We start from the raw sequence: 23,057 nt of genomic DNA on the forward strand, positions 1-23,057 counted from the left end.
AGTGAAGAGACGTGGCTCACAAAAGCTCACTTCAAGGTGCTGCTGGACTCTTGGCTCAAGAAAAGCTACCGGAGGGTTTGTCGGGCACGCCCGCTTTGTATTCCTCAGCCTTCCTTAGCAATCATTCCTTCCCTCCTGAGCACTATGGTGCCGCAAGGCAGGCCAAGGCCAAGAGGAAACCCTCAGTATCTGCATCAGTCTGCAATTCACAGCTCTCTCGGGGGAAGCCAAGACTGTTGAAACGGCTAGCAAATCCAAAAATGCTCATGGAAGGGACATGCGCTAGTAAGAGACCCAGAAATCATCACACACGCCTGACCTGAAAGCATTAGATCAGTGGTGTCAAACACACGGCCCGGGGGCCGGATTAGGCCCTCCCCCCAGAGGACTTCCATTAGGCCTGCAGTGGAACTGGCCCTCTCCTGCTTCCAGTTCTGCTGCTGCTGTATCATAGTTTGCTTCGCCAGACTCTCCTAATCAATCGGCCATTTCATGTTTCAACCTGGGTCCTAGACTCAGAACTCTGAGCATGAGATCTCTGTGGTGAAGGTCCAAAAAAATCAAAAGTATGTTTGCAGCTTACAGAGCTAATGTCTTAAGCTTATTTTAAGTAAAAAAAAAATCGTTGTGTCCTTTACAAAGTTTATATCTCCGCTACCTGGCATTACATTTCATGACACACATGGGCCCGGCCTGACAAGGACTCATTTATGTCAGATCCGGCCCTCACAGCAAATGAGTTCGACACCCCTGCAATAGATGTAGGACGACCAACTCGTGGGGAAGGGAGAAAAAGAGAGAGGACGATGACAATAAAAGAGAGACCCGGTGCTAGTCAATAAAACCGCTGACGCGAAGAGTGCCCTGGGGACAGAACATGCCCTGCGCCAGCAGTCACGCCAGGGCAGGAGGGCAGGGGAAGGAAGTACCATGACGGCCTTTCAGAGGAAGCTCAGGGTAGCCGAGGGCTAGGGAAGGAGTCTCTGGGGGGGGGTCGCACCTCCGTGATCGCCATCCCTTCGAGGTGCTCGGCGTTCTCCGTCTCCCCGATCAGAACCCGGAGCGCCGCGTCAGCCGCCTCCTGCTTGCCCTGCTTCTTGCTGTGCGCCTGGACGGCCGGGAACCAGCGGCCTCCCACTTTGGCTTGGAAGAAGAACCTGCAGGGGGGGGGGGGGGGGGGGTGGAAGGAGAGGAAGAGAAAGTAAGGAGACCTGGCAGGCAGCTGGGATTTACCGACTTCGGCCCTTGAGAGGAGAGGAAGCCAAAGAACAGACATGGCTCGCTGGGAACTGCCTAGCGGCAGGGGGGTTGTGTGAATGCTCGGCTCTCAGGAGAGACACCAAGGTGGGCTGTTCCACAGGACAGCCAGGGTTGGTCTGCAGTAAGAGCTCGAATGGAGTCCGGGAGCACCTGGGAGAGCAGCGAGATTCTCAGGGTGTGAGCTTTGGAGAGTCAAGATACCAGGCCGAGGAAAGGCATCGCCTGTAGCCTGCCCTGGCAGGTCAGGTCTGCGTAAACAGAACGACTCGAGACCCAGCCCCTCAAATGCAGCAACCTTCTGAATCCCAGTGCCAGGAGGCAACACTGGGGAAGGCCTCAGCCTCTCTGCCCTGTTGTTGGCCCTCCAGAGGAACTGGTTGAGGCCACTGAGTGAGACGGGATGCTGGACTAGATGGACCCTCACTGGTCTGGTCCAGCAGGGCTTGTCTTAAGTCCTTATGAGGGGAAGGCCTCGGCCTCTCTGCCCTGTTGCTGGTCCTACAGGGGAACTGATTGAGGCCCCTGTATGAGACAGGATGCTAGACTAGATGGACCCTCAGTAGTCTGATCCAGCAGGGCTCTTCAGACATTCTTATGAGGGGAAGGCCTCGGCCTCTCTGCCCTGCTGTTGGCCCTCCAGAGGAACTGCTTGAGGCCACTGTGTGAGGCAGGATGCTGGACTAGATGGACCCTCACTGGTCTGGTCCAGCAGGGCTCGTCTTATGTCCTTATGAGGGGAAGGCCTCAGCCTCCCTGCCCTGTTGTTGGCCCTCCAGAGGAACTGGTTGAGGCCACTGTGTGAGACGGGATGCTGGACTAGATGGTCCCTCACTGGTCTGATCCAGCAGGGCTCTTCTGATGTTCTTATGAGGGGAAGGCCTCGGCCTCTCTGCCCTGTGGTTGGCCCTGCAGAGGAACTGCTTGAGGCCACTGTGTGAGGCAGGATGCTGGACTAGAGGGAACCTCACTGGTTTGATCCAGCAGGGCTCGTCTTATGTCCTTATGAGGGGAAGGCCTCAGCCTCCCTGCCCTGTTGCTGGCCCTCCAGAGGAACTGGTTGAGGCCACTGTGTGAGACGGGATGCTGGACTAGATGGTCCCTCACTGGTCTGATCCAGCAGGGCTCTCCTGATGTTCTTATGAGGGAAGGCCTCAGCCTCTCTGTCCTGTTGCTGGCTTGGCCTCTTGTGGCAGCCATTTTGTGCTTGGCTCAGCCTCTTGCAGCAGCCATGTTGTGATTGGCTCAGTCTCTTGCGGCAGCCATTTTATTATTGGCTCAGTCTCTTCTGGCAGCCATTTATGTGATCGTGCCCACTGCTCTTTGCCGGAATCCCAAAGGGGCTCAGAGCGACAAAAAGGTTGGGGACGCTTGGTTTAGCTCTTGGTTTGTCTCGCTCCAAATTTTAAGATGACACACTTCAGTTCACTGAAGCTCTGCAGGCCGGCCAGCTCCCAGCAAACACCGTCTCCATTGCACCGAGATGAGGGTATGGGATGGATTGGCTCCATGAGGGTGTATCAGTGAACTGTCGGTTTACGCTGGCGCCTTACCTCCATGGGCCCAAAAATGCAAATAGGGAGACTGTATGGGGGGGGGGGGTGTTGATTGTGCTGACGGGTAGAAATAGCTGGTGGTGACAGCAGGCCCTTCTGTCCTTTTGTAGCCAAGCATAGCTTGTCAGCTGAGAATGCAAAAACAATGGTCTTGCTGAAAGCTTGGGAGATGGCATGTGCCTGGCAAGAATGTAAGAAGAGCCCTGCTGGGTCAGACCAGTGAGGGTCCATCTAGTCCAGCATCCTGTCTCACACAGTGGCCTCAACCAGTTCCTCTGGAGGGCCAACCACATACCCTCATCTCGGTGCAATGGAGACGGTGTTTGCTGGGAGCTGGCCGGCCTGCAGAGCTTCAGTGAACTGAAGTGTGTCATCTTAAAATTTGGAGCGAGACAAACCAAGAGCTAAACCAAGCGTCCCCAACCTTTTTGTCGCTCTGAGCCCCTTTGGGATTCCGGCAAAGAGCAGTGGGCACGATCACATAAATGGCTGCCAGAAGAGACTGAGCCAATCACAAAATGGCTGCCGCAAGAGGTGGAGCCAAGCACAAAATAGCTGCCGCAAGAGGCCGAGCCAAGCACGAAATGGCTGCCGCAAGAGACTGAGCCAAGCACAAAATTGCTGCCGCAAGAGACTGAGCCAATCACAAAATGGCTGCTGCAAGAGACTGAGCCAAGCACAAAATGGCTGACGCAGGAGGTGGGGGCCACAAAGTATCAAGGATCGAGGTTGTCTACAACTCTAAGAGTAACGCTTCAGCATTTCAGGCAGAAGCTCTGGTTAATGGGATGCCTTTTCATCTGCACAGCCAATCAGGAGACCTGCTGAGGAAAAGCCCCACCTTGCCCCGCCCACCTTATAAAAGCACTTGGGCGAGTTCCAGGAAAGGTGTCAGCAGTTGCCATGGTGCCCACGGTCACACGTTGGGAAAAAACCCCCCCCCAACTAAACAACTGACAGTTTCTTCCAGAATGTCAGTGCTGAGCCTGCGTGATTGAGCTTGAAATCGCGTGAATGGATCCCTAGGGAACTCTTAGAAATCAGAGGACAACTGAACAGGAGTGAACTCCGCAGAATTGCTGCCCCATTGACCCCCCCCCTTCAAACTATCCTGGGGCAGTAGCACAGCTAGGAGAGACTTCAGCCCGAGGCCCCGGAGAGCTGCCTCTGGTTAGAGGGGGCCGAGCACCGGGCCAGACGAAGCCAACGATACGATTTCTACATTCCACGGGACGCCGCAGACGACTCACTTGGGATCATGGGGCGGCCCGGTCTGCTTGATCAGCTTGAACTCAGCCGCGAAACCGTTGGTCCGGGCGTATTCCAACAAGCCGCTCACGGGGTTGGAGTTCAGGTACTTGATCAGCTCTCCGACACCCTTCGCACTCGCAGCCTGTGTCTCGTCCACATTCGGGGTCTGCCCGCCAGAGACTTCCATTGATGGGTCGCCCTGGGCCTCCGCCTAAAGGTCGAGCAAAACAGGAGGGGGGGGGGAGGGAGAGAGACAGATGACTGCCAGGAGTGCAAACAGGAACGGGATCGCCCCGTCTCGCCAAAGCAATGGGATATGGCCCTAAATCTCATACCTCGTTTCTCTGGACTGCAAGGCTATGACACACGGAGCAAAAGATTATGTTTAGGATATACCGGACACCACAGTGTCCTTTTTAGTAAAGGGCTACGTCAAATGCCTAATGGCTGGCGTTGTAACTCACATGATGTGTCTCTTAAACATATGCTTCCGGCCTATCCCATTATTCGGTCTTTTGGGGAGGAATTTATTACTCGTATCAATTTTGTATTAGAATATTCATTGATTTTTTAGGACCCTTTACTTTAGCTTGGAGAAACGACGGCTGAGGGGTGACATGATCGTGGTTTACAAGATTATGCATGAGGTAGAGAAAGAGGTACTTTTCTCCCTTTCTCACAATACAAGAACTCGTGGGCACTCCATGGAATTGCTGAGCAACCAAGTTAGTAGGGATAAAAGGAAGTTCTTCTTCACCCAAAGAGTGATTAACACATGGAATTCACTACCACAGGAGGTGGTGGCAGCTACAGGCATGGACGGCTTCAAGAGGGAATTAGATAAGCATATGGAGCAAAGGTCCATCAATGGCTATTAGCCTCAAGGTATAGATAGGAACTCTTGGTCTGGGGCAAGTGACACTCTATTCTTGGTGCTTGGGGGGCAGGGGGCAACAGTGGGATGGCTTCTAGTGTCCTGGTATTTTTGGCCGCTGTATGACAGAGTGTTGGGCTGGATGGGCCATTGGCCTGATCCGGCATTGGCTTCTCTTATGTTCTCATGTTTTAAACTGTTTCCACCTAGCTGATTGTCAATGAAAACGGACCCTCCATATCCCTACTGTTGCTAAGACTTATATTACAACACTGTAAATATGGCCATATCCAGACATCCAATGGATCGAGGACCTTACAACCCTTATCAGCATTTGAACGTATCGCACACAGATGACAATACGTGCACGTATTTTTAGATATTTGGAAGTATTGTTGCCAGCACCCCCCCCCCCCCCCCCCCCCCCGTCCACCAGCAGGGGATGGGGGGACGGAAAACTTTTATAGATGTTTATCTGTAGATTTGCCACTGTTGTTGTATTTTTTATTTCTTTCTGCCTGGGAGTTTGACTTATAATAAAAATATTTTTTAAAAAAATTAAAGGAATACCCAGAGACAGAAGGGGAAAGGCATAGCTACCTGTTCCGGCAAACCAGTGGTGTCCCCTGAGAGGCCCTTCATGGCGACCTCAGCCGCCATCTGCTTCGCTCCCTTCTTGCTGTGGGATACCACGGCGGGGAAAACGTTGTCGCCCACCTTCACGCAGTACTTGAACCTGAACGGAGGCCACGGAGAGACAAGAGAGTTCAGAAAGTGGCTGCATTGCAGAGCAAGCGGCAGCTGTTAGGAAGGCCAAAAATCAAACAGGGAAAATACACAGTACAGAATAGCAAAAAAACAAACAAACCCAAAAAACGACTGTGTACAAAAACGTCAAAAATAATTGTAGAATACCTTTATATAAAGTGTCGCAAAGAACTTGTGATCACAACGATATTATGACAATACTTTCTTCAAATAATGTAAACCACTCAGTTAATGAAGACAGTCCAAAGCAATCCAAAACCAACAGAGGTGCTTCAGATAAAGAGCATTAGAACGTAGACACTTTTGCAGCCCGATGTCTTCAGGGATCAGTTCACATTACACTTGGGTCATGAGGTGTCAGTTCAAGGCTTGCTTCACGCATCTGCCAGCTTCCTAATCACGTGTCGCTCAAGGCTTTTTCAAAAGCCAAGCCAAGAGCCTCTCAATCTACTTTAGAGTAACACTTTCCACGGGGACGTCTGTCTCCCATGTCCACAATAAAGAGAGAAAGTATTGCCATAATATTGTTGTGATCACAAGTTCTTTGCGACACTCTATATTAAAAGTACTCTACAAATATTTAAACGACGGTTTGCACTGCGGCCAAGAAGCAGAAGCCACGATATGGCTACCCGTATGAAGGGGTGGGGTCAGGGGCAGATAAAAGCAGGCACTCTTCGCAATGAGTGGGGGGCCAGGAAGAACAGGGAACGGTTTCAGATCCTGTCCCTGTTAGATATTGAAACTCTGCATGCAAGAGGGAGGGAAAGGGTGAAGAAGAAGAGGAGATTGGATTTATACCCCACCCTTCACTACCTGAAGGAGTCTCAGAGCAGCTTATAAACTCCTTTCCCTTCCCCTCCCCACAACAGACACCCGGTGAGGCAGGTGGGGCTGAGAGAGCTTGTTCGAGAACTGCTCTTGCGAGAACAGCTCTGAGAGAGCCATAACTGACCCAAGGTCACACCAGCAGCTGCATTTGGAGGAGTGGGGAATCAAACCCGGTTCTCCCAGATTAGAGTCTGCGCTCCTAACTACCACACCAAACTGGGTCTCAGTTTGGTGGGGATATCCTTTATCATCAACATCCTACCTGCTCCTTTTCTTCTGCAAAGAGATGAGACAGGTACTCTGCTCCGTTTGTATCTTGGTAGTTTTGCTCAACTATAATCACCCTGATGCTGGGGGGGGAGCACAGTGGGAGGGCTTCTGGAGCTCTGGCCCCGCTGGTGGACTGCCTGACAGCACCTGGGTTTTGGCCACTATGTGACATAGCGGGTTGGATAGGATGGGACATTGGCCTGATCCTGTTATGTTCTCTTACGTTATGTTCTTCGTGCTTGGGGGACAAGAGTGTGTGTGTGTGGAAGGGCTTCTGGAGTTCTGGCCACGCTGGCGGACCTTCTGATAGCACCTGGGTTTTGGCCACTGTGTGTCAGAGGGTTGGACTGGGTGGGCCGTTGGCCTGATCCAACATGACTTCTCTGATGTACTTGGTGCTGGGGGGGGGGCACAGTGGGAGGGCTTCTGGAGTTCTGGCCACGCTGGTGGGCCTCCTGATGGCACCTGGGTTTTGGCCACTGTGTGACACAGAGGGCTGGACCGGATGGGCCACTGGCCCGATCCAACATGGCTTCTCTTATGTTCCTATGTTGTCTTTATGAAAATCACTAGATCGAAGGGCAGGGTATTAACTTTTAAAAAGTAAAATAAACATTTGCTTGTCATAAAACCCCAAGGCAAGCTCATGTTACACCAGGAAGGAAGTCGTTAACCCAAGCCTTACTTTGGGTCATGGGGGGGACCCTCCTGAGAAAGCAGCTGGAATTCGCAGACGCTCCCCGACTTCTGGGCGTACTCCACCAGCGCGCTGACCGGGTTCTTTACAGAAGGCGCATACGGTTGCGTTATGGAGGACGGCTCTGGCTCTGGGTCCTCGGACTCTGCCTGGGGAGAAAGAGAGAGAGAAAAGAGTTTAAGGAATGAAGCCAAAGAATGCGGTACCGATGCAGAAGCCAGGCTTAATTAACGTTAGTTCCGAGGGACTCCAGGGCGAGGGACTTTTCTGCCGCCGGAGTGACAGACGGGAAGGATCAAGACAGGTGGCCGTGTTAAGTCTGTCTGCAGCTTTAGAAAAGAGCAAGAGTCCAGCAGCACCTTAAAGACTAACACATTTGTGGCAAGGTAGGAGCTTTCGGGGGGGTCACAGCTCGCTTCTTCAGATAATCCTTCGAGGGGGGGGAAGGGGGGGTCTCTTTCAGTGCACAGCCCACGGCAAAAGGCTGAGGGGGGAGACCAGTTGCCCCGATCTTCCGAAAAGGCAGGGAGATCAGCCGACCAGCTGATCGCCGCCTGAAGCCTCTCCGTGCCTCTGCTACCCCAAAGGGCATTTCCCCAGCCAGCATCATATACTGGAGCCCGCTCACCAGCAGGTGAGACGTTTTCTGCCCTCAGGGAATGCTTTCCATGATGGCTGGCCTGCCACACAAAAATCTACAGCAGCGCAGAGGATTCTACAACATGTCCGCAATTGTCACTCTTGGTTTCTAAGGTTTCTAAGGTTTCACCAGAATTTGTACAGGATGGAGTGACATACATTCAACTCACACAAGTTTGTGATACCAGAATTATTGGTGGACTTTATTTGGCTAAACTGGAGGCCCATCTTATAGAATAATAACATACAATACAGAAGGAAACAACATCTGGCCTTCTCCTGTATATGTACATCTTATGTAAAAAATTTTTTTGAATGTATGTCAAATTTGTAATTGGAATTGTGACCACTGAGGAAGGCCCTTTGAGGGGCCGAAACGCGTTTGGTTCAGTTGCACAGCACTAACCCATCTATGTATGAATGTTGAGAAGTTTTTTTATGTCTGAATGTTACATTTTTAATGAGTCGAAGTTTTAAAATGTGTACACCTGAATAAATTTTGCATTTTTGTAATATTTTGAGTCAGCTTAACCCTTGTGGATCCATAGCAACTTTTTGGGTTGAGTTTTCTCCCCCCCCCCCTTTTCCCCCTTCCCCCTTCCCTTCCTTTTTGTTAGCATTCTAAGGAACACCAGCCAGGTACCCCACAACTAGAGATGTGAAGGCCCGGAAAAAAACCGGAAAAATTTGGGGGGGAATCCTTTTTTGTTTTTTTATCTATCTATCTATATATCTATCTATCTATCTATCTATATATCTATCTGGTATCAGATTGATCTAATTTCTGTGCACTGAGGACAAGTAAGTCCTAGGTTACAAACTGAACTCTCCAATGCAAGAACAAGATGCATTTCTTCCTTTGGGAGGTGCTATTGTCAGAAGAAACTAAAAAGGTTTCAGTTTTGTTTTTGCATGTGGGTGGGTATTCTGTTTGTAATAATTGTTTGGATACAACAAACAGTTTGGATACATATTTTGTGTTCCTAAAGTAACAGAATGAGTTTCAATCTAGAAAAGACAAAAGAAATGCTAATGTAGCAGTTTTTTCAATTTTTCAGAAAATTTCCGTTTCCCCCCAAAAAAACTGGGAAAAAAACAGGGTTTTTTTTTCGAGCTTCAAAATTTTTGGAAATTTTACATCTCTACCCACAATACCCCGCATCAACTTAAGAGGGTGTACAGAATCATAGAGTCGGAAGGGGCCCTACAGGCCACCTAAGTCCAACCTCCTGCTCAATGCAGGATCAGCCTAGAGCATCCCTGACAAGCGTTCGTCCAGCCGCAGCTTGAGGACTGACTGTGAGGGGGAGCTCACTACCTCCCTAGGCAGCCCGTTTCACGGTTGAACTACTCCTACTGTAACAAAGATTCTTCCCTAATATCCAGCCGACACCTTTCCGCCCATAATTTAAACCCACCACCATGAGTCCTATCCTCAGTCGCCAACAGAAACATCTCCCTGCCTAAAGTGACAGCCCTTCCAGGACCTCAAGAGAGTCACCATGTCCCCTCATAGTCCTCCTCTTCTCTAGACTATTCTCAAGTCCCCCGGCCTTTCTTTGTAGGGTTTGGTCTCCAGGTGCCCTAGATTCCCCTGAACTCTCCTCTGGGGAAGAGAAGAGATTGGATTTATACCCCGCCCTTCACGCGGAGTCTCAGAGCGGCTTACAAATGCCTTTCCCTTCCCCTCCCCGCAACAGACACCCTGGGAGGCAGGTAGGGCTGAGAGAGCTCTTTCGAGGACTGACCTTGAGATAACAGCTCTTGTCAGAACTATGGCTTGCCCAAGGTCATCCAGCCAGGTGCAAGTGGAGGAGTGGGGGAATCAAACCCAGATTCTCCCAGATCAGAGTCCGCGCACTTAACCACGACACCAAACTGGCAGGGGAGACTGGCAGGTCAGTGGGGATGGAGAAGACAGATTTTGGGGGAAGATTTATTCCCCCTTATCCATACTCTCCATGAAGAATCCTCAACACGATTCTAAGGAAACCCAGGGGTGATCCAGAACACAAAGAAAGCCACCCGCTTACGGCCATCGCGATGGGGGCAGGAAGGAGGGCCCCTTAAGCCCACCCAACCTCCTATGGTTTGGGACCTGATAGATTAAAAGCTACAAACACCACCAAATGTGCATTTGGCGGGAAATGTGATCCTGACCGACAGCCGATTATACAGAGAGCCAAAGTCCTTCTTTTGCAACTGTTTTGGGGAGGGGAAGGGGAAGGAGTTTGTAAACTGCTCTGAGATATCTTTGGGAAGTGAAGGGCAGGGTATAAATCCAATCTCTTCTTCTTATGCCCTCTTCACGGGCCCTTGGGGCTTGGTTTTACATTGATTTTTTAAAATGTTTGTTGTTCTTTATAACGTCACAGTTTCTACTTTGCGAACTGTGTCAAACAGGTCACAAGAGAGGCGGCACATCCGTTTTCTAACCAACAGGATGCCAGAGTCCAGCGTGTTTTTGAATCACAGTTACTGTTCAATTTCCTTGATAAGACTAGTTTGTTACCAGGGCCCCCTCCAAGCTGTGGAGCCTTGCGAGCAAAAATTCTACTTTGTGAGCGACTGGCATTAACGCTGCGGGCGAGCGATTTGGCTGCGGTGTAAATTAAGTCTGCTCTGGAGCCGTCCTTCCTGAGCTGAGGCAAAAAGCTGTGTGAGCTGGGGGCTACAAAACTGTGAGCTAGCTCACACTCACTCAGCTTAGAGGGAACACTGTTTGTTACTCTGCCTGGGTCCTCACGTCTCATTAGGTCACGGATAAAGGGGAAAGTACTGGAAAAGTACTGTGCAAGGGGGAGGGTGGGTGCTTTGGGCCCTCCCGAGGACACCCATACCAGAGTGGCAGCAGCCATTAGAGAACCTGTCTAGCTGCTGCCCTGAGGAGTCCACCTGGGTTTTTGCGAAGGAATCGCCGCCCCGCACCCTGGAATTCCCGCCCCGCTGCCCCTCACCTCCTCCTCCTCTTCCTCCTCCTCCTCCTCGTGGAGGGAGGTGTCCTCGTAGAAGGGCTTGTGCAGCTCCAGGTCGTCTTCCCCCTCGTTCTCGGCTTCGTGGAGGAGGATCTTCATGGCGTTGGCGGCCGCCTCCTGCTTGGCCAGCTTTTTGCTGCCTGCTTCCGCTGGCGGGAACCGACGGCCGTCAATCACGGCCTGGAACTTAAACCTGGACGGAGGGAAAACGTCGAGTATTAGGGGATTTTTGGGGGGGGGGGGGGAGTTAGGGAGCGTGAGCTTTCTCTCGGCTCTCTCCTGCCCTGGCTGGAAAAGACTGGCAGGGGAGCCTATAATTAGGGTTGCCATCTTCCAGGTGGCCAGTAAAACAGTAAATCACCGTGTACATTTTAAAATTTAGCAACCTGGTGACTGGGGAGCTCCTATAGCAAGCTCTAATGTGACTGGCTAAATTTTAAAATGTTCTATTTTGAATTTTTTTTTTTTTTGGTATGTGTTATCATTGGAGAATTGTGAAATACATATTGTGCTTTGTCTGCTTTTTTCTAGACTCTAAGCGCGGTAGCGCACATCAAAAAATGTATAAGGACTAGCATTTTGAAATATGGGTGAGTTTATAAAATGTAAAATGCTCCTCTGTATATTAGAGTCATTCTTATGTTTTTGGTTATTAAGCATATGTTACACTCCATTGCAGCTTGCAGCACTTCATTCTAATGAAGAAATAATTACAGAATGACAAACCTGATGAAGGACACGCAAACGGATAGTGTACTAGAACTCCGTCGTTCGTCTGTAACTAGTACTGTATTACTTTGTATGTACTGCTAAGCTTTATATCGCATATTGTAGTGTTATTGTTGTAAGCTTGTTAATAACTGAATTCTAAACATGGCATATAAAACCCAACAAATATTAATTGTACATGGTGAGATACTCACCATGGTCCTGTTTGTTGTAATCCTTCAGGCGGCACCCGGAGATTCTCCGGCTGTTACAAGAGCTTTCCAGGTGACCGAGACAGGTCTCCTTGGAGAAAATGGCTGCTCTGGAAGGTGGACTCTAAGGCTTTATACCCAGCTGAGGTCCCTCCTCAAGCTTCACCCCCAAAACCTCCAGGTGTTTCCCAACCCAGAGCTACCAACCACACAAGTGATGCAAACACCCCCCCCCCCCAAATTGATCATTTAGGGAAATCGCAAACAATGATTCGGGATGGGTCTCTGATCCAGAGGGGGCAGTCAAGTATCTTTAGAAGAAGAAGGAGGAGAAGAGATTGGATTTATACCGCGCCCTTCACAACCCAAAGGTGTCTCAGAGTGGCTTACAAACTCCTTTCCCTTCCCCTCCCCACAACAGACACCCTTGTGAGGTAGAAGAAGAAGAAGAGATTGGGTTTATACCCCGCCCTTCACTACCCAAAGGTGTCTCAGAGCGGCTTGCAAACTCCTTGCCCTTCCCCTCCCCACAACAGACACCCTGTGAGGTAAAAGAAGAAGAAGAGAAGAGATTGGATTAATACCCTGCCCTTCACTACCCAAAGGTGTCTCAGAGCGGCTTACAAACTCCTTTCCCTTCCCCTCCCCACAACAGACACCCTGTGAGGTCGGTGGGGCTGAGAGAGCTCTTGACAGAAACAGCTCTTTTTCAAGAACAGCTCTTATCAGAACTACGGCTTGCCCAAGGTCATCCAGCCAGGTGCAAGCGGAGGAGTGGGGAATCAAACCCGGTTCTCCCAGATTAGAGTCCGCGCACTTAACCTCTAAACCAAGCTGGCTCTCTTAAATTAAAGTCTTAAATTTATTTAGAACAGCGACAACACAAAGATGCTTTAATCGTCCACACGTCTGATATTTACGCTAATTATACAAACAAAAATTAGTCCACTTTGCGACAGGGTTTTTTTTAAAAAAAACCTAACAAGGTATAACGTAAAACAAGGGACAATTCGCTGGCTTTTTAACTGAAGTTGCCTGCCACCATTTCAAAAGTGAAAAAGAAATTGAAAGAAAATTAACAGCAAATATTTACAGGAAATACTACTTTACACAGAGAGTGATTAAAATGTGGAATTTGCAGCAAGAGGACGTAGCGAGGGCCACAGGAATAAACGGCTTTAAAAGGGGATTAGACAGATTCATGCCAGGGAAGTCTATCGATGGCTACTAGCCATGGGGACTTGGGGGAACCTCCACATTCAGATAGATTCAGGTGGGTAGCCATGTTGATCTGAAGCAGCAGAGCAAAGTTTGAGTCTAGTGGCACCTTTAAGACCAACAAAGTTTAATTCTGGGTATAAACTTTCGTGTGCATGTACACTTCTTCAGATATCTGAAGAAGGCAGGCTTTGGCCTCTCTGCCCTGTTGTTGGCCCTGCAAAAGAACTGGTTGAGGCCACTGTGTGAGGCAGGATGCTGGACTAGATGGACCTGCACTGGTCTGATCCAGCAGGGCTCCAATTATGTCCTTATGAGAGGAAGGCCTCGGCCTCTCTGCCCTGTTGTTGGCCATGCAGAGAAACTGGTTGAGACCACTGTGTGAGACGGGATGCTGGACTAGATGAAACCTCACTGGTCTGATCCAGCAGGGCTCTTCTTATGTTCTTGTGAGGGGAAGGCCTCGGCTTCTCTGCCCTGTTGTTGGCCCTCCAGAGGAACTGGTAGAGGCCACCGTGTGAGACAGGATGCTGGATGAGATGGACCCTCATTGGTCTGATCCAGCAGGGCTTTTCTGATGTTCTTATGAGGGGAAGGCCTCGGCCTCTCTGCCCTGTCGTTGGCCCTCCAGAGGAACTTGTTGAGGCCACTGTGTGAGACAGGATGCTGGACTTGATGGTCCATTGGTCTGGCAAGCTGTCTTTCAAAGGAGGCCTCATCTCTGATCAGGAAACTCCAGTAAGATTCCAAGGGATCTCAGGTTTGTTCTGATAAGTCTGAAACCAGGTTTGCTGCACCCAAGGCCTTTCAAGGGTTTCTAAGAACCCATCAACATCAGAAGAGCCCTGCTGGGTCAGACCAGTGAGGGTCCATCTTAGTCCAGCATCCTGTCTCACATGGTGGCCTCAACCTGTTCCTCTGGAGGGCAACCACAGGGCAGAGAGGTCGAGGCCTTCCCCTCACAAGAACATCAGAAGAGCCCTGCTGGACCAGACCAGTGAGGGTCCATCTAGTCCAGCATCCCGTCTCACACAGTGGCCTCAGCCAGTTCCTCTGCAGGGCCAACCACAGGGCAGAGAGGCCGAGGCCTTCCCCTCATGAGAACATCAGAAGAGCCCTGCTGGATCAGACCAGTGAGGGTCCATCTAGTTCGGCATCCCGTCTCACACAGTGGCTTCAACCAGTTCCTCTGGAGGGCCAACAGCAGGGCAGAGAGGCCGAGGCCTTTGTTGAGAAATGAACTTATATTTCCGTTCTTGTGAACTGATAGCTGATGACATACTATATAAAGTGTGCACACATACACCCTAGGCTCAGGGAACACTGTTTGCATCGCCTGTTGTGAGAGGGATTCCACATAGAAGGCCTTTGCCTGCATTTCATGCAAATGAAGCTTGTGATACAGCTCCTAAGCCTGGCCTGAGGGGAGAAGAAGAAGTACAGCCATTGTTAGCACAAACCACAGCTTAAAAAGCGCAAGCAATCCTCCATCGCCAAAGGGACCCCAACGTCAGTAACCCATGGAAGGGAATCTAAATCTGAATTGCCATTTCCTGGAAGATCGGACTTTGATGGCATGGGAAAGCGAGATTCATCTGCACATCAGGGAGAATGGTGACTGCCAACTTTCACACCTGACCAGATGGCCGGTTCTGAGTTAGAGTCTAGAGTTTCAAATATTGTCTAACCCTTAAAGGTAGTGCCCTTTCTTGCATGCACCAATGAGATGTAACAATGGGACGGACTTATAGTCAGGTGGATCCAGAATGGCGAAGGTTGCCAACCATCCCAAAGATTTCACTATAAAATGCAGGGACCACGCGCCTGGTCCTTTGCTAGCCGCCTCCCCTCTTCGCCCTCTTCCATGCTTTCATCCCCTAACTTACAGCTTTCTATAAAACAACCCTTTGTCCCCATTCTTTGATCTCTTGGACTGCAGCCAAAGAGGTCCACGCTTAGCTGGCTGGTTCTAGCAAGTGTGTATTTAGAAACCCCAGTACATATTATTCTTACCCTTCAAGTTTTCATTGCAACAAACAAGACTCCAAGAACAGGCAAGTATTAAACCGTGTACCTACCCACCTCCTAAGTAACTAAACTATTTTGATATCTTTCTGTAAATCTAAAGGAACCTTGAGTGTATGAGAATGTGAGACTGATTTTGAGTGTATGTGATTTTGATATTGCTCAGTAAAAAGACAATTTGTTTTTTGGAAAAAACACCAGTCTCGTCTCCATCACTGGGGATCTGTGGGTAGACACAACCTCCGTAAAAGTTGGCAAGAGCTCACGTTAAATTTAGTTAGCCATCTGCTGTAAATAAAGCAATTGCCGTAGTACCTTCCCCTCAAAAGAACATCAGAACAGCCCTGCTAGGTCAGACCAGTGAGGGTCCCTCTAGTCCGGCATCCTGTCTCTCACAGTGGCCTCAACCAGTTCCTCTGGAGGGCCAGCAACAGGGCAGAGAGGCCGAGGCCTTCCCCTCATAAGAACATCAGAAGAGCCCTGCTGGGTCAGACCAGTGAGGGCCCATCTAGTCCAGCCTCCTGCCTCACACAGTGGCCTCAACCAGTTCCTCTAGAGGGCCCACAACAGGGCAGAGAGGCCGAGGCCTTCCCCTCATAAGAACTTCAGAAGAGCCCTGCTGGGTCAGACCAGTGAGGGTCCATCTAGTCCGGCATCCCGTCTCACACAGTGGCCTCAACCAGTTCCTCTGGAGGGCCAACCACAGGGCAGAGAGGCCGAGGCCTTCCCCTCATAAGAACATCAGAAGAGCCGTGCTGGGTCAGACCAGTGAAGGTCCATCTAGTCCAGCATTCCTGTCTCACACGGTGGCGTCAATCAGTTCCTCTGGAGGGCCCACAACAGGGCAGAGAGGCCGAGGCCTTTCCCTGGTGTTGCCTCCTGGCTCTGCGATTCAGAGGTTTAGTGCCTCTGAATGCGGAGGTTCCCTTCAATCACCATGGCTAGTGGCCACTGACAGACCTCTCCTCTGTGAATCTATTTAAAGGCTGTCTGTGCCCGTGGCCATCATTACATCCTCTGGCATCGAACTACACGTTTTAAACACTCCCTCTGTAAAGAAGTATTTCCTCTGTGTTTCAGAGCTTCTCCTTTTTCTGTGCCTTGTGCAAAGAACGGATCTGCTTTTCATGCTGGTCTGAGATGGGGTGGGAACCAGGCCAATTTTCCTATCTAGTGAGTCGACTGATGTACCACTGAGTGGTGCACCCGGGGCTTTTGGCCAGTGAAACACAGGAACACATGAACCTGCCTTATACTGAATCAGACCCTCGGTCCATCAAAGTCAGGACTGTCTACTCAGACTGGCAGCGGCTCTCCAGGGTCTCAGGCAGAGGTCTTCCCCATCTCCTAAAAGCCTGGTCCTTTACAACTCGAGATGCCGGGGATTGAACCTGGGACCTTCTGCATGCCAAGCAGATGCTCTTCCACTGAGCCACAGCCCCTCCCTATGGCTCTCCAGGGTCTCAGGCAGGGGTCTTTCCCATCACCCACTGCCTGGTCCTTTTTAACTGGAGATGCCGGGGATTGAACCTGGGACCTTCTGCGTGCCAAGCAGATGCTCTAACCAATGAGCCACAGCCCTCCATGCACAATGCTTGGAAAAGGGGGGGGGGAACAAACACAGCGAGAGACTGCGTGTGTTTCTTAACAGTGTCTCTAAGGAGCCACCAAGCGAGCCTATAGGAAATAAAACCCAAATCCCCTGGCTGTTCTAAGTGGCAGATGGGGGACGCTCCAGGTCTTCTGCGTAAGACAACAGATGCCTGCTGCTGAGAACAGGATGACTCCAGGAAAACAAGGGACTTGTGGGGAGAATATATTTTCTAAGCTACTGAACACCCAGAGGGCAGGCCCTTTCCCCTCGCAGCCCCTACAGGGGATTGGATTCTCATTCATTCATTCTTGCTCCAGCTTTCTCCTTCTTCTCCTTCACACGGTTTTTCTCTCTCCAAGGAGCCCTTTCCAGATTTGGGTGGGAGAAACTGACGGCCAGCTCAAAAAAACTCCAAAGAAGCAGCTGGAGCAAATGTGTGCACGCCTATGTGTGTGTTTGTGTGTGGAATCCACAAAAGTTAGCAGCCCATACCAAGCTTTACAACTCTGCCTGCTCACGCATAACGCTCATGCCGGGGGTGCACAGACAGGCAGAGAGAGTGGCCGGATTAACAAATTTCCCCGCGGCTTCATTCTTAGTTCTGAGGTGTACACTATCTGGGCGAGGAAATAAGCCCCCAACAACCCCCCAAAACATAGAAACATGGAGCTGGAAAGGACCCAAAGGATCATCTAGTCCAACCCCCTGCACGATGCAGGAAAATTCACTGCCCCCCTCTTGACCTTTGTTCTATGCTCAGAGGATGGCAAAAGACCTCCAGGGTCCCTGGGCCCATCTGGCCTGGAGGAAAATTCCACAAACTGGTGATTGGCATTACCCTGGGCATATAAGAAAGGGACATGAGCAGAGAACTGGCTCATCCCTTCCTGCTCTCCCTCTCGCGGTTTGCCTGAACTCGGGGAGTCAACAGGACTTCCTTTTCTCGGGGCTCACTTTTCCCTCTCCAACTCACCTGCCCACTCGACCTATGCCTGCCCCCTGGCACAGAAAGCCCTATACCAGTGGTGGCGAACCTATGGCACGGGTGCCAGGGGTGGCACTCAGAGCCCTCTCTGTGGGCACGCGTGCCATCGGCCCAGCCAGGCCCAGACCATCATGAAAGTGTCGAATTCTCTGCCAAATAATTTTAAGTAAATGAAAGCATTTGGGATTGCTTTCCTTACTTTGTTTGGATCATCTTAAGTAAATGTATGAGTTGTTTTTTCTAAAGTAAAACCTCAGTATTCAGGATAAATGGCCGTGTTGGCACTTTGCGATAAATAAGTGGGTTTTGGGTCGCAGTTTGGGCACTCCGTCTCTAAAAGGTTCGCCATCCCTGCCCTATACCGTCCATTAAAGCCACTGTTAATCCAGCACTTTACCTAGTATGAGAAGCAAAAGTCACTACCGAAACGAGCTGGTAATCTAAACGGAGACACTCCCAGGACAGTGGAACGTACTTCTACGGTTACTTGACGGGAGATGGCTACGTAATCACCTCAGCAGTGTTACACAAGACGACGGAAAGGGTCAGAGAACTTCTTCCAAAGCAAGCCTCCCCACCCCCCCCAAGGTCCCTGAGATCTGCCCTTACCTCGGTTCGTGCGACGGCCCGCTCTGCTTCAGCAGGACAAATTCGCAGTGCTGGTACGTGTACTGGGTGTACTCGATCAAGCCGCTCACGGGGTTCTTCTGCTGGCAGGCCATGAGCTTCTCCAGAGGGGTGCTGAGGAAAGCCGTGTCGAACTGAGCCGTGTAGCTGGGGGACAGGGGGGACTCCATGATGCAACGCGACGCGTCTTGGTTGCCGATGGCATTCAGGTCCTCCGGGATGTCGTCCGTGGCCCACTTGCCGTTCTCGAAGTAGTCGTCGTAATTGTGGAACCACTGGTACCTGGCTCTCTTGCGAGGGGGGCCGTACCGGTGAGCAGAACCATCTCCCGGCGGCTCCGCCGGCTCGGACAGCTGCTGCCCGTTCTCAACTTTCTCTGCCTCGCCCTCCTGCAGTGGAGGAGGAGGAGGAGGAGGAGAAGGAAGAGGAGGAGTTGGCACAGTTGCAGGCGGCTCTTGGTTTGCGGCGGGGGCTGGAGCCTCCGGGACCGGATCCGGGACGGGCGAGGCCGTTTCCCGGACCTCCATGGCCTTCAGCTTGTGCTGCATGGACTTACGTTTGCTGTCGGTGAGGGACCACTTTGGGGGGAAGGTGTTCTCCTTGCACACATCTCCGGCCTTCTCCAGGGCATTGAGGGCAGAGTTCACCTCCTTGGCCCTGGACAAGCCAATGTTTTTGGCAAGGTTGAGCGCTGTGATGGACTCCTGGACGCTGAACAGGTAGTTGCAGATCTTCTCCTTGGCCTCGGCCATGACGGGCAGATCGGAATCGTCTTCCGAATCAGTGGCGGAGCTCTGCTCGGGGGACCCGGCGGCCGGAGGTCTGCACAGAATCCCCTGGCTGGCGCGAGGGTCTTCTCTAGCTGCGCCCCGGGGGTTAGGGCTATCAGCCAATCTCCACAGAGGGGGGAGCTCCCCAATTCTGCACAGCTTCCCTTGTTTCAGGAGCCTGTAGAGGTGGTGGTTGACCTCCTTCTTTTTGATGTGGAGCTTATGGGCGAGTTGGCGGGCGCTTTCGGTGACCCCGGGCTCCAGCTGCCGTAAGATTTCTAGCAGCCGCTGCTCAACCTCCGGGCTGGTAACAGTCAGCTCCTGGAACCGAGACACGACCCCATCAAGCTTGCCCGCGAAGTTCCTGCTGCTGTGGCGTGGCAGAGGTTGGAAATGCTGGCTCGGCTCCTTCAGACTGTTATACGGAGGCCTTCTGACTGTGCCGTGGCAGTCGTTGCAGAAGCCCGGGGGAGCGGGTGGGCTGGAGGGTCTGGGACCTGCGCGGTAGCCTTGAAACGCCTGGGGTCTCTGCTCCTGGCACTGCCACAGCGGGGCTTCATGCAGCTGCCCCTTAAGGAAGAGGACCTGTTGCCTCTGGAAATCGGTGAGGCCTCCTGCCAGCGGGGAAAGAGGGCCGTTGAAGAAAGCTGGGTGAGGGTGGCCGTTGGGTTTGGGGAGTGCCTGATATGAACCTCTGCTTTGAGAGACACCTCTGCTCATAGCGTGCTGCTGGGGCGCGAGGGAGAAAGGGGGCACTCGCGCGCCGGCGGAGAAAGAGCCGTGAGTTGCTCCTGCGGGTGCTGCTGAGCCACGACCTGGAAGAAAAGACACAAAGAGAGTTAGGCATGTTTCAGACATGGGTTACATGCTCCGTACAGCCCCAGCTGCCACACTTGACCAGCCTCTCTATCGGTTCCAAGATGGCACCAAGCGGCAAGGACTTCCCTAGTGACAGAGCAGCGAGCTCGTGGCTGAGAGACCCACGCTGACGATGCGGACACCTCTTTTCTTCTTCAGAGACTAAAATGCTGCTCTCAGAGGCTCTGGGGACGAGGAGGAGCCCCCCCCAGGACCGAACTGGTGCGGCTTCTCCTTCAAGGTAAGTTCAAATTGATTGGAACTTTGCCAGGCAACGAACAGACAGGAGCAAATGCGATGCTCCTTTCCTCCTGCCATCTTTCCAACAGGTGTCCGGACATTCTGCAGCCTTCCCTAGAAGAGGGAACAGCCCAGCTTTGAGCGGCCTTGCCAATGGGGAGAATTATAGTCACCCTACCTAGATCATGGAAGGGCCAAGTCTGTGTCCCTCGCTCAGAGATGGGCTATAGGGTGCTTATGCAGGCCAAGCAGTTTGTTAAGGGACAAGGAGAGCCAGTTTGGTGTAGTGGTTAAGTGCGCGGACTGTAATCTGGGAGAACTGAGTTTGATTCCCCACTAGTACCTGGCTGGATGACCTTGGGCAAGCCATAACTCTGGCACAGCTGTTCTTGAAAAAGAGCAGTTTCTGTCAAGAGCTCTCTCAGCCCCACCTACCTCCCAGGGTGTCTGTTGTGGGGAGGGGGAGGGAAAGGAGTTTGTAAGCCGCTCTGAGACACCTTTGGGTAGTGAAGGGCGGGGTATAAATCCAATCTCCTCCTCCTCCTCTCCTCCCTGAGGATGGTGACGCTGGAAACGCACATAGGGCCAATCTCTCAGTGCCGTCAACCAGTGTTCCCTCCAAGCTGAGTTAGTGTGAGCCAGCTCACAGTTTTTTAGCCTGTCGCTCATATATTTTTGTCTTAGCTCAGGAAGGATTGCTCCAGAGCAAGCTAATTTATGCCGTAGCCAAATCGCTCGCTCACAACTCTCATGCCAGTAGCTCCCAAAGTAGAATTTTTGTTCACAGGACTCCACGGCTTAGAGAGAACATTGACGTCAACTATGGCATTTAATACAGAGTCCTATCAACTGCGGTGGCTCAAGTGGTTAAGACGCTGAACTGCAGGCTGTGGAAGGTCAGTAGTTCAGCTGTTAGAGACCTGGGTTGCCGCATGACGGAGTGAGCTCCCATCTCTAGTTCCAGCTCCTGCCAACCTAGCAGTTGGAAAGCAAGAAATTGCAAGTAGATAAATAGGTACCACTTTGGTGGGAAGGTAACAGCGTTCCGTGCGCCTTGGTGTTTAGTCATGCCGGCCACATGACCACGGAAACGTCTTCGGACAGCTCTGGCTCTTCGGCCTTGAAACGGAGATGAGCACCACAACCCTAGAGTCGGACTCGACTGGCTTTCGAGTAAGGGAACCTTTACCTTTTACCTATCAATCTCAGTTGTTGTTTGTTAACGGGGAGTTATACTTATAGTACATAAAGAGAGAAGACACCACCCTGAAGATGGGCTTGATCTTAGTGCGAATATCTGGGTGGAAGGATCAGTGGATAAGGCAGGACTCCTTTGCTTAGAAGGAGAGATTGGATTTATATCCCGCCCTTCACTACCCAAAGGAGTCTCAGAGCGACTTACAGTCTCCTTTCCCTTCCCTTCCCTACAACAGACACCCTGTGAGGTAAGTGGGGCTGAGAGAGCTCTCTTGAGGACTGCCCTTGAGAGAACAGCTCCGAAAGAACTTGTGACTGACCCAAGGTCATGCCAGCCGCTGCACGTTGAAGAGTGGGGAATCAAACCCAGTTCTCCCAGATTAGAGTCCACACTCCTAACCACTGCACCAAACTGACTCCCAATTAGTGTCCCTTCCCAGACTACAGGAAACTAGCTCCTTGTGCCCTTTGCCGTTCCATCTTTACCCATCTCCCTTCCTGTCCTTCTTAAATTCTTTACATCTCTCTCTCAAACACACACACACACACACACACACACACAAAACCCAGTAAGTTATTTATTCAACTGGGGAAAATCTTTTTGGGTCCAGTTTGTTCTTCGGGCTCTTTACATTTCAGGCCTACCTTCCTTCCCTATCTGACTGGCTGCCTCTCTTAACACCACGTCCCCGTGTGTGCTTCCTCCAGAGACCCCGCAAAGCCTCACCACCAGTGTTCCCTCTAAGCTGAGTCAGTGTGAGCTAGCTCAGGTTCTTTTCGCCTCCAGCTCACACATTTCTTGTCTTTGCTCAGGAAGGAGGGCTCCAGAGCAAACCAAATTATGCAGCAGCCAAACTGTTCACTCACAACTTTAATGCTGGTAAGCTCACAATGTAGAACTTTTGCTCATAAGACTCCGCAGCTTAGAGGGAGCATTGCTCACCACGTCTGTCCCTCTCCCCGAAAGCCTGTCGTCCTCCCACAGACCACTCAGGTTTGAGCTTAAACCCTGAGCATTCACAGAGTGCAAACCCAGCATACACAAAACCAGGTGGGGATTTTATTTTTCACCCTAATACCTGGGATTTGGTGCCATTTCCCCATACGTGGTTTCCTCCCTTCCCAATTTATTCGTACACAGACCCTCTGTAAATCTGCCAGGAAGAGAAGGGGGGAACCCCCCCCCCCAGATCCTTACAGTAGTAACTAGCCCCAGGGCTCACAGGCTTTGAGGCCACACCTCTCCGGGCTCTCTTTTACCCTCTTGGGCTGAACGCAATGCCGAAAGAACAGTTACGCCACCCAAATAAAAGCCCAGTGGCCCCTTCAAGGCTTACAAGTACATGAAAGCTTATAAAGGTAAAGGTAAAGGTTCCCTTGCTCGAAAGCCAGTCGATTCCGACTCTAGGGTTGCGGTGCTCATCTCCGTTTCAAAGCCAAAGAGCCAGCGCTGTCGGAAGACATTTCCATGGTCATGTGGCCGGCATGACTAAACACCAAGGTGC

At 51.2% G+C, this 23,057-nt stretch overlaps 1 protein-coding gene across 3 annotated transcripts in view; it reads right to left on the reverse strand.

The window, feature by feature from the left end:
* The window catches only part of ADAR (adenosine deaminase, RNA-specific), a 68,616-nt gene that overhangs the window by 17,389 nt on the left and 28,170 nt on the right, over nucleotides 1-23,057 (reverse strand). For all 3 annotated transcript variants that reach the window (XM_015419114.1, XM_015419115.1, XM_015419113.1), the window contains exons 2-7: nucleotides 18,470-20,072; nucleotides 11,101-11,311; nucleotides 7,493-7,653; nucleotides 5,539-5,674; nucleotides 4,064-4,275; nucleotides 1,001-1,157 (exon numbers count right to left, since the gene is read on the reverse strand). In XM_015419114.1, the coding sequence (XP_015274600.1) occupies nucleotides 1,001-1,157; nucleotides 4,064-4,275; nucleotides 5,539-5,674; nucleotides 7,493-7,653; nucleotides 11,101-11,311; nucleotides 18,470-19,977 (2,385 nt within the window). In that variant the 5' untranslated portion in view covers nucleotides 19,978-20,072. The remainder of the gene's footprint in view (nucleotides 1-1,000; nucleotides 1,158-4,063; nucleotides 4,276-5,538; nucleotides 5,675-7,492; nucleotides 7,654-11,100; nucleotides 11,312-18,469; nucleotides 20,073-23,057) is intronic.

This window comes from Gekko japonicus, unplaced genomic scaffold (genome assembly GCF_001447785.1).
Source record: "Gekko japonicus isolate JY-2015 unplaced genomic scaffold, Gekko_japonicus_V1.1 scaffold25, whole genome shotgun sequence".
NCBI classification, from domain to species: domain Eukaryota; kingdom Metazoa; phylum Chordata; class Lepidosauria; order Squamata; family Gekkonidae; genus Gekko; species Gekko japonicus.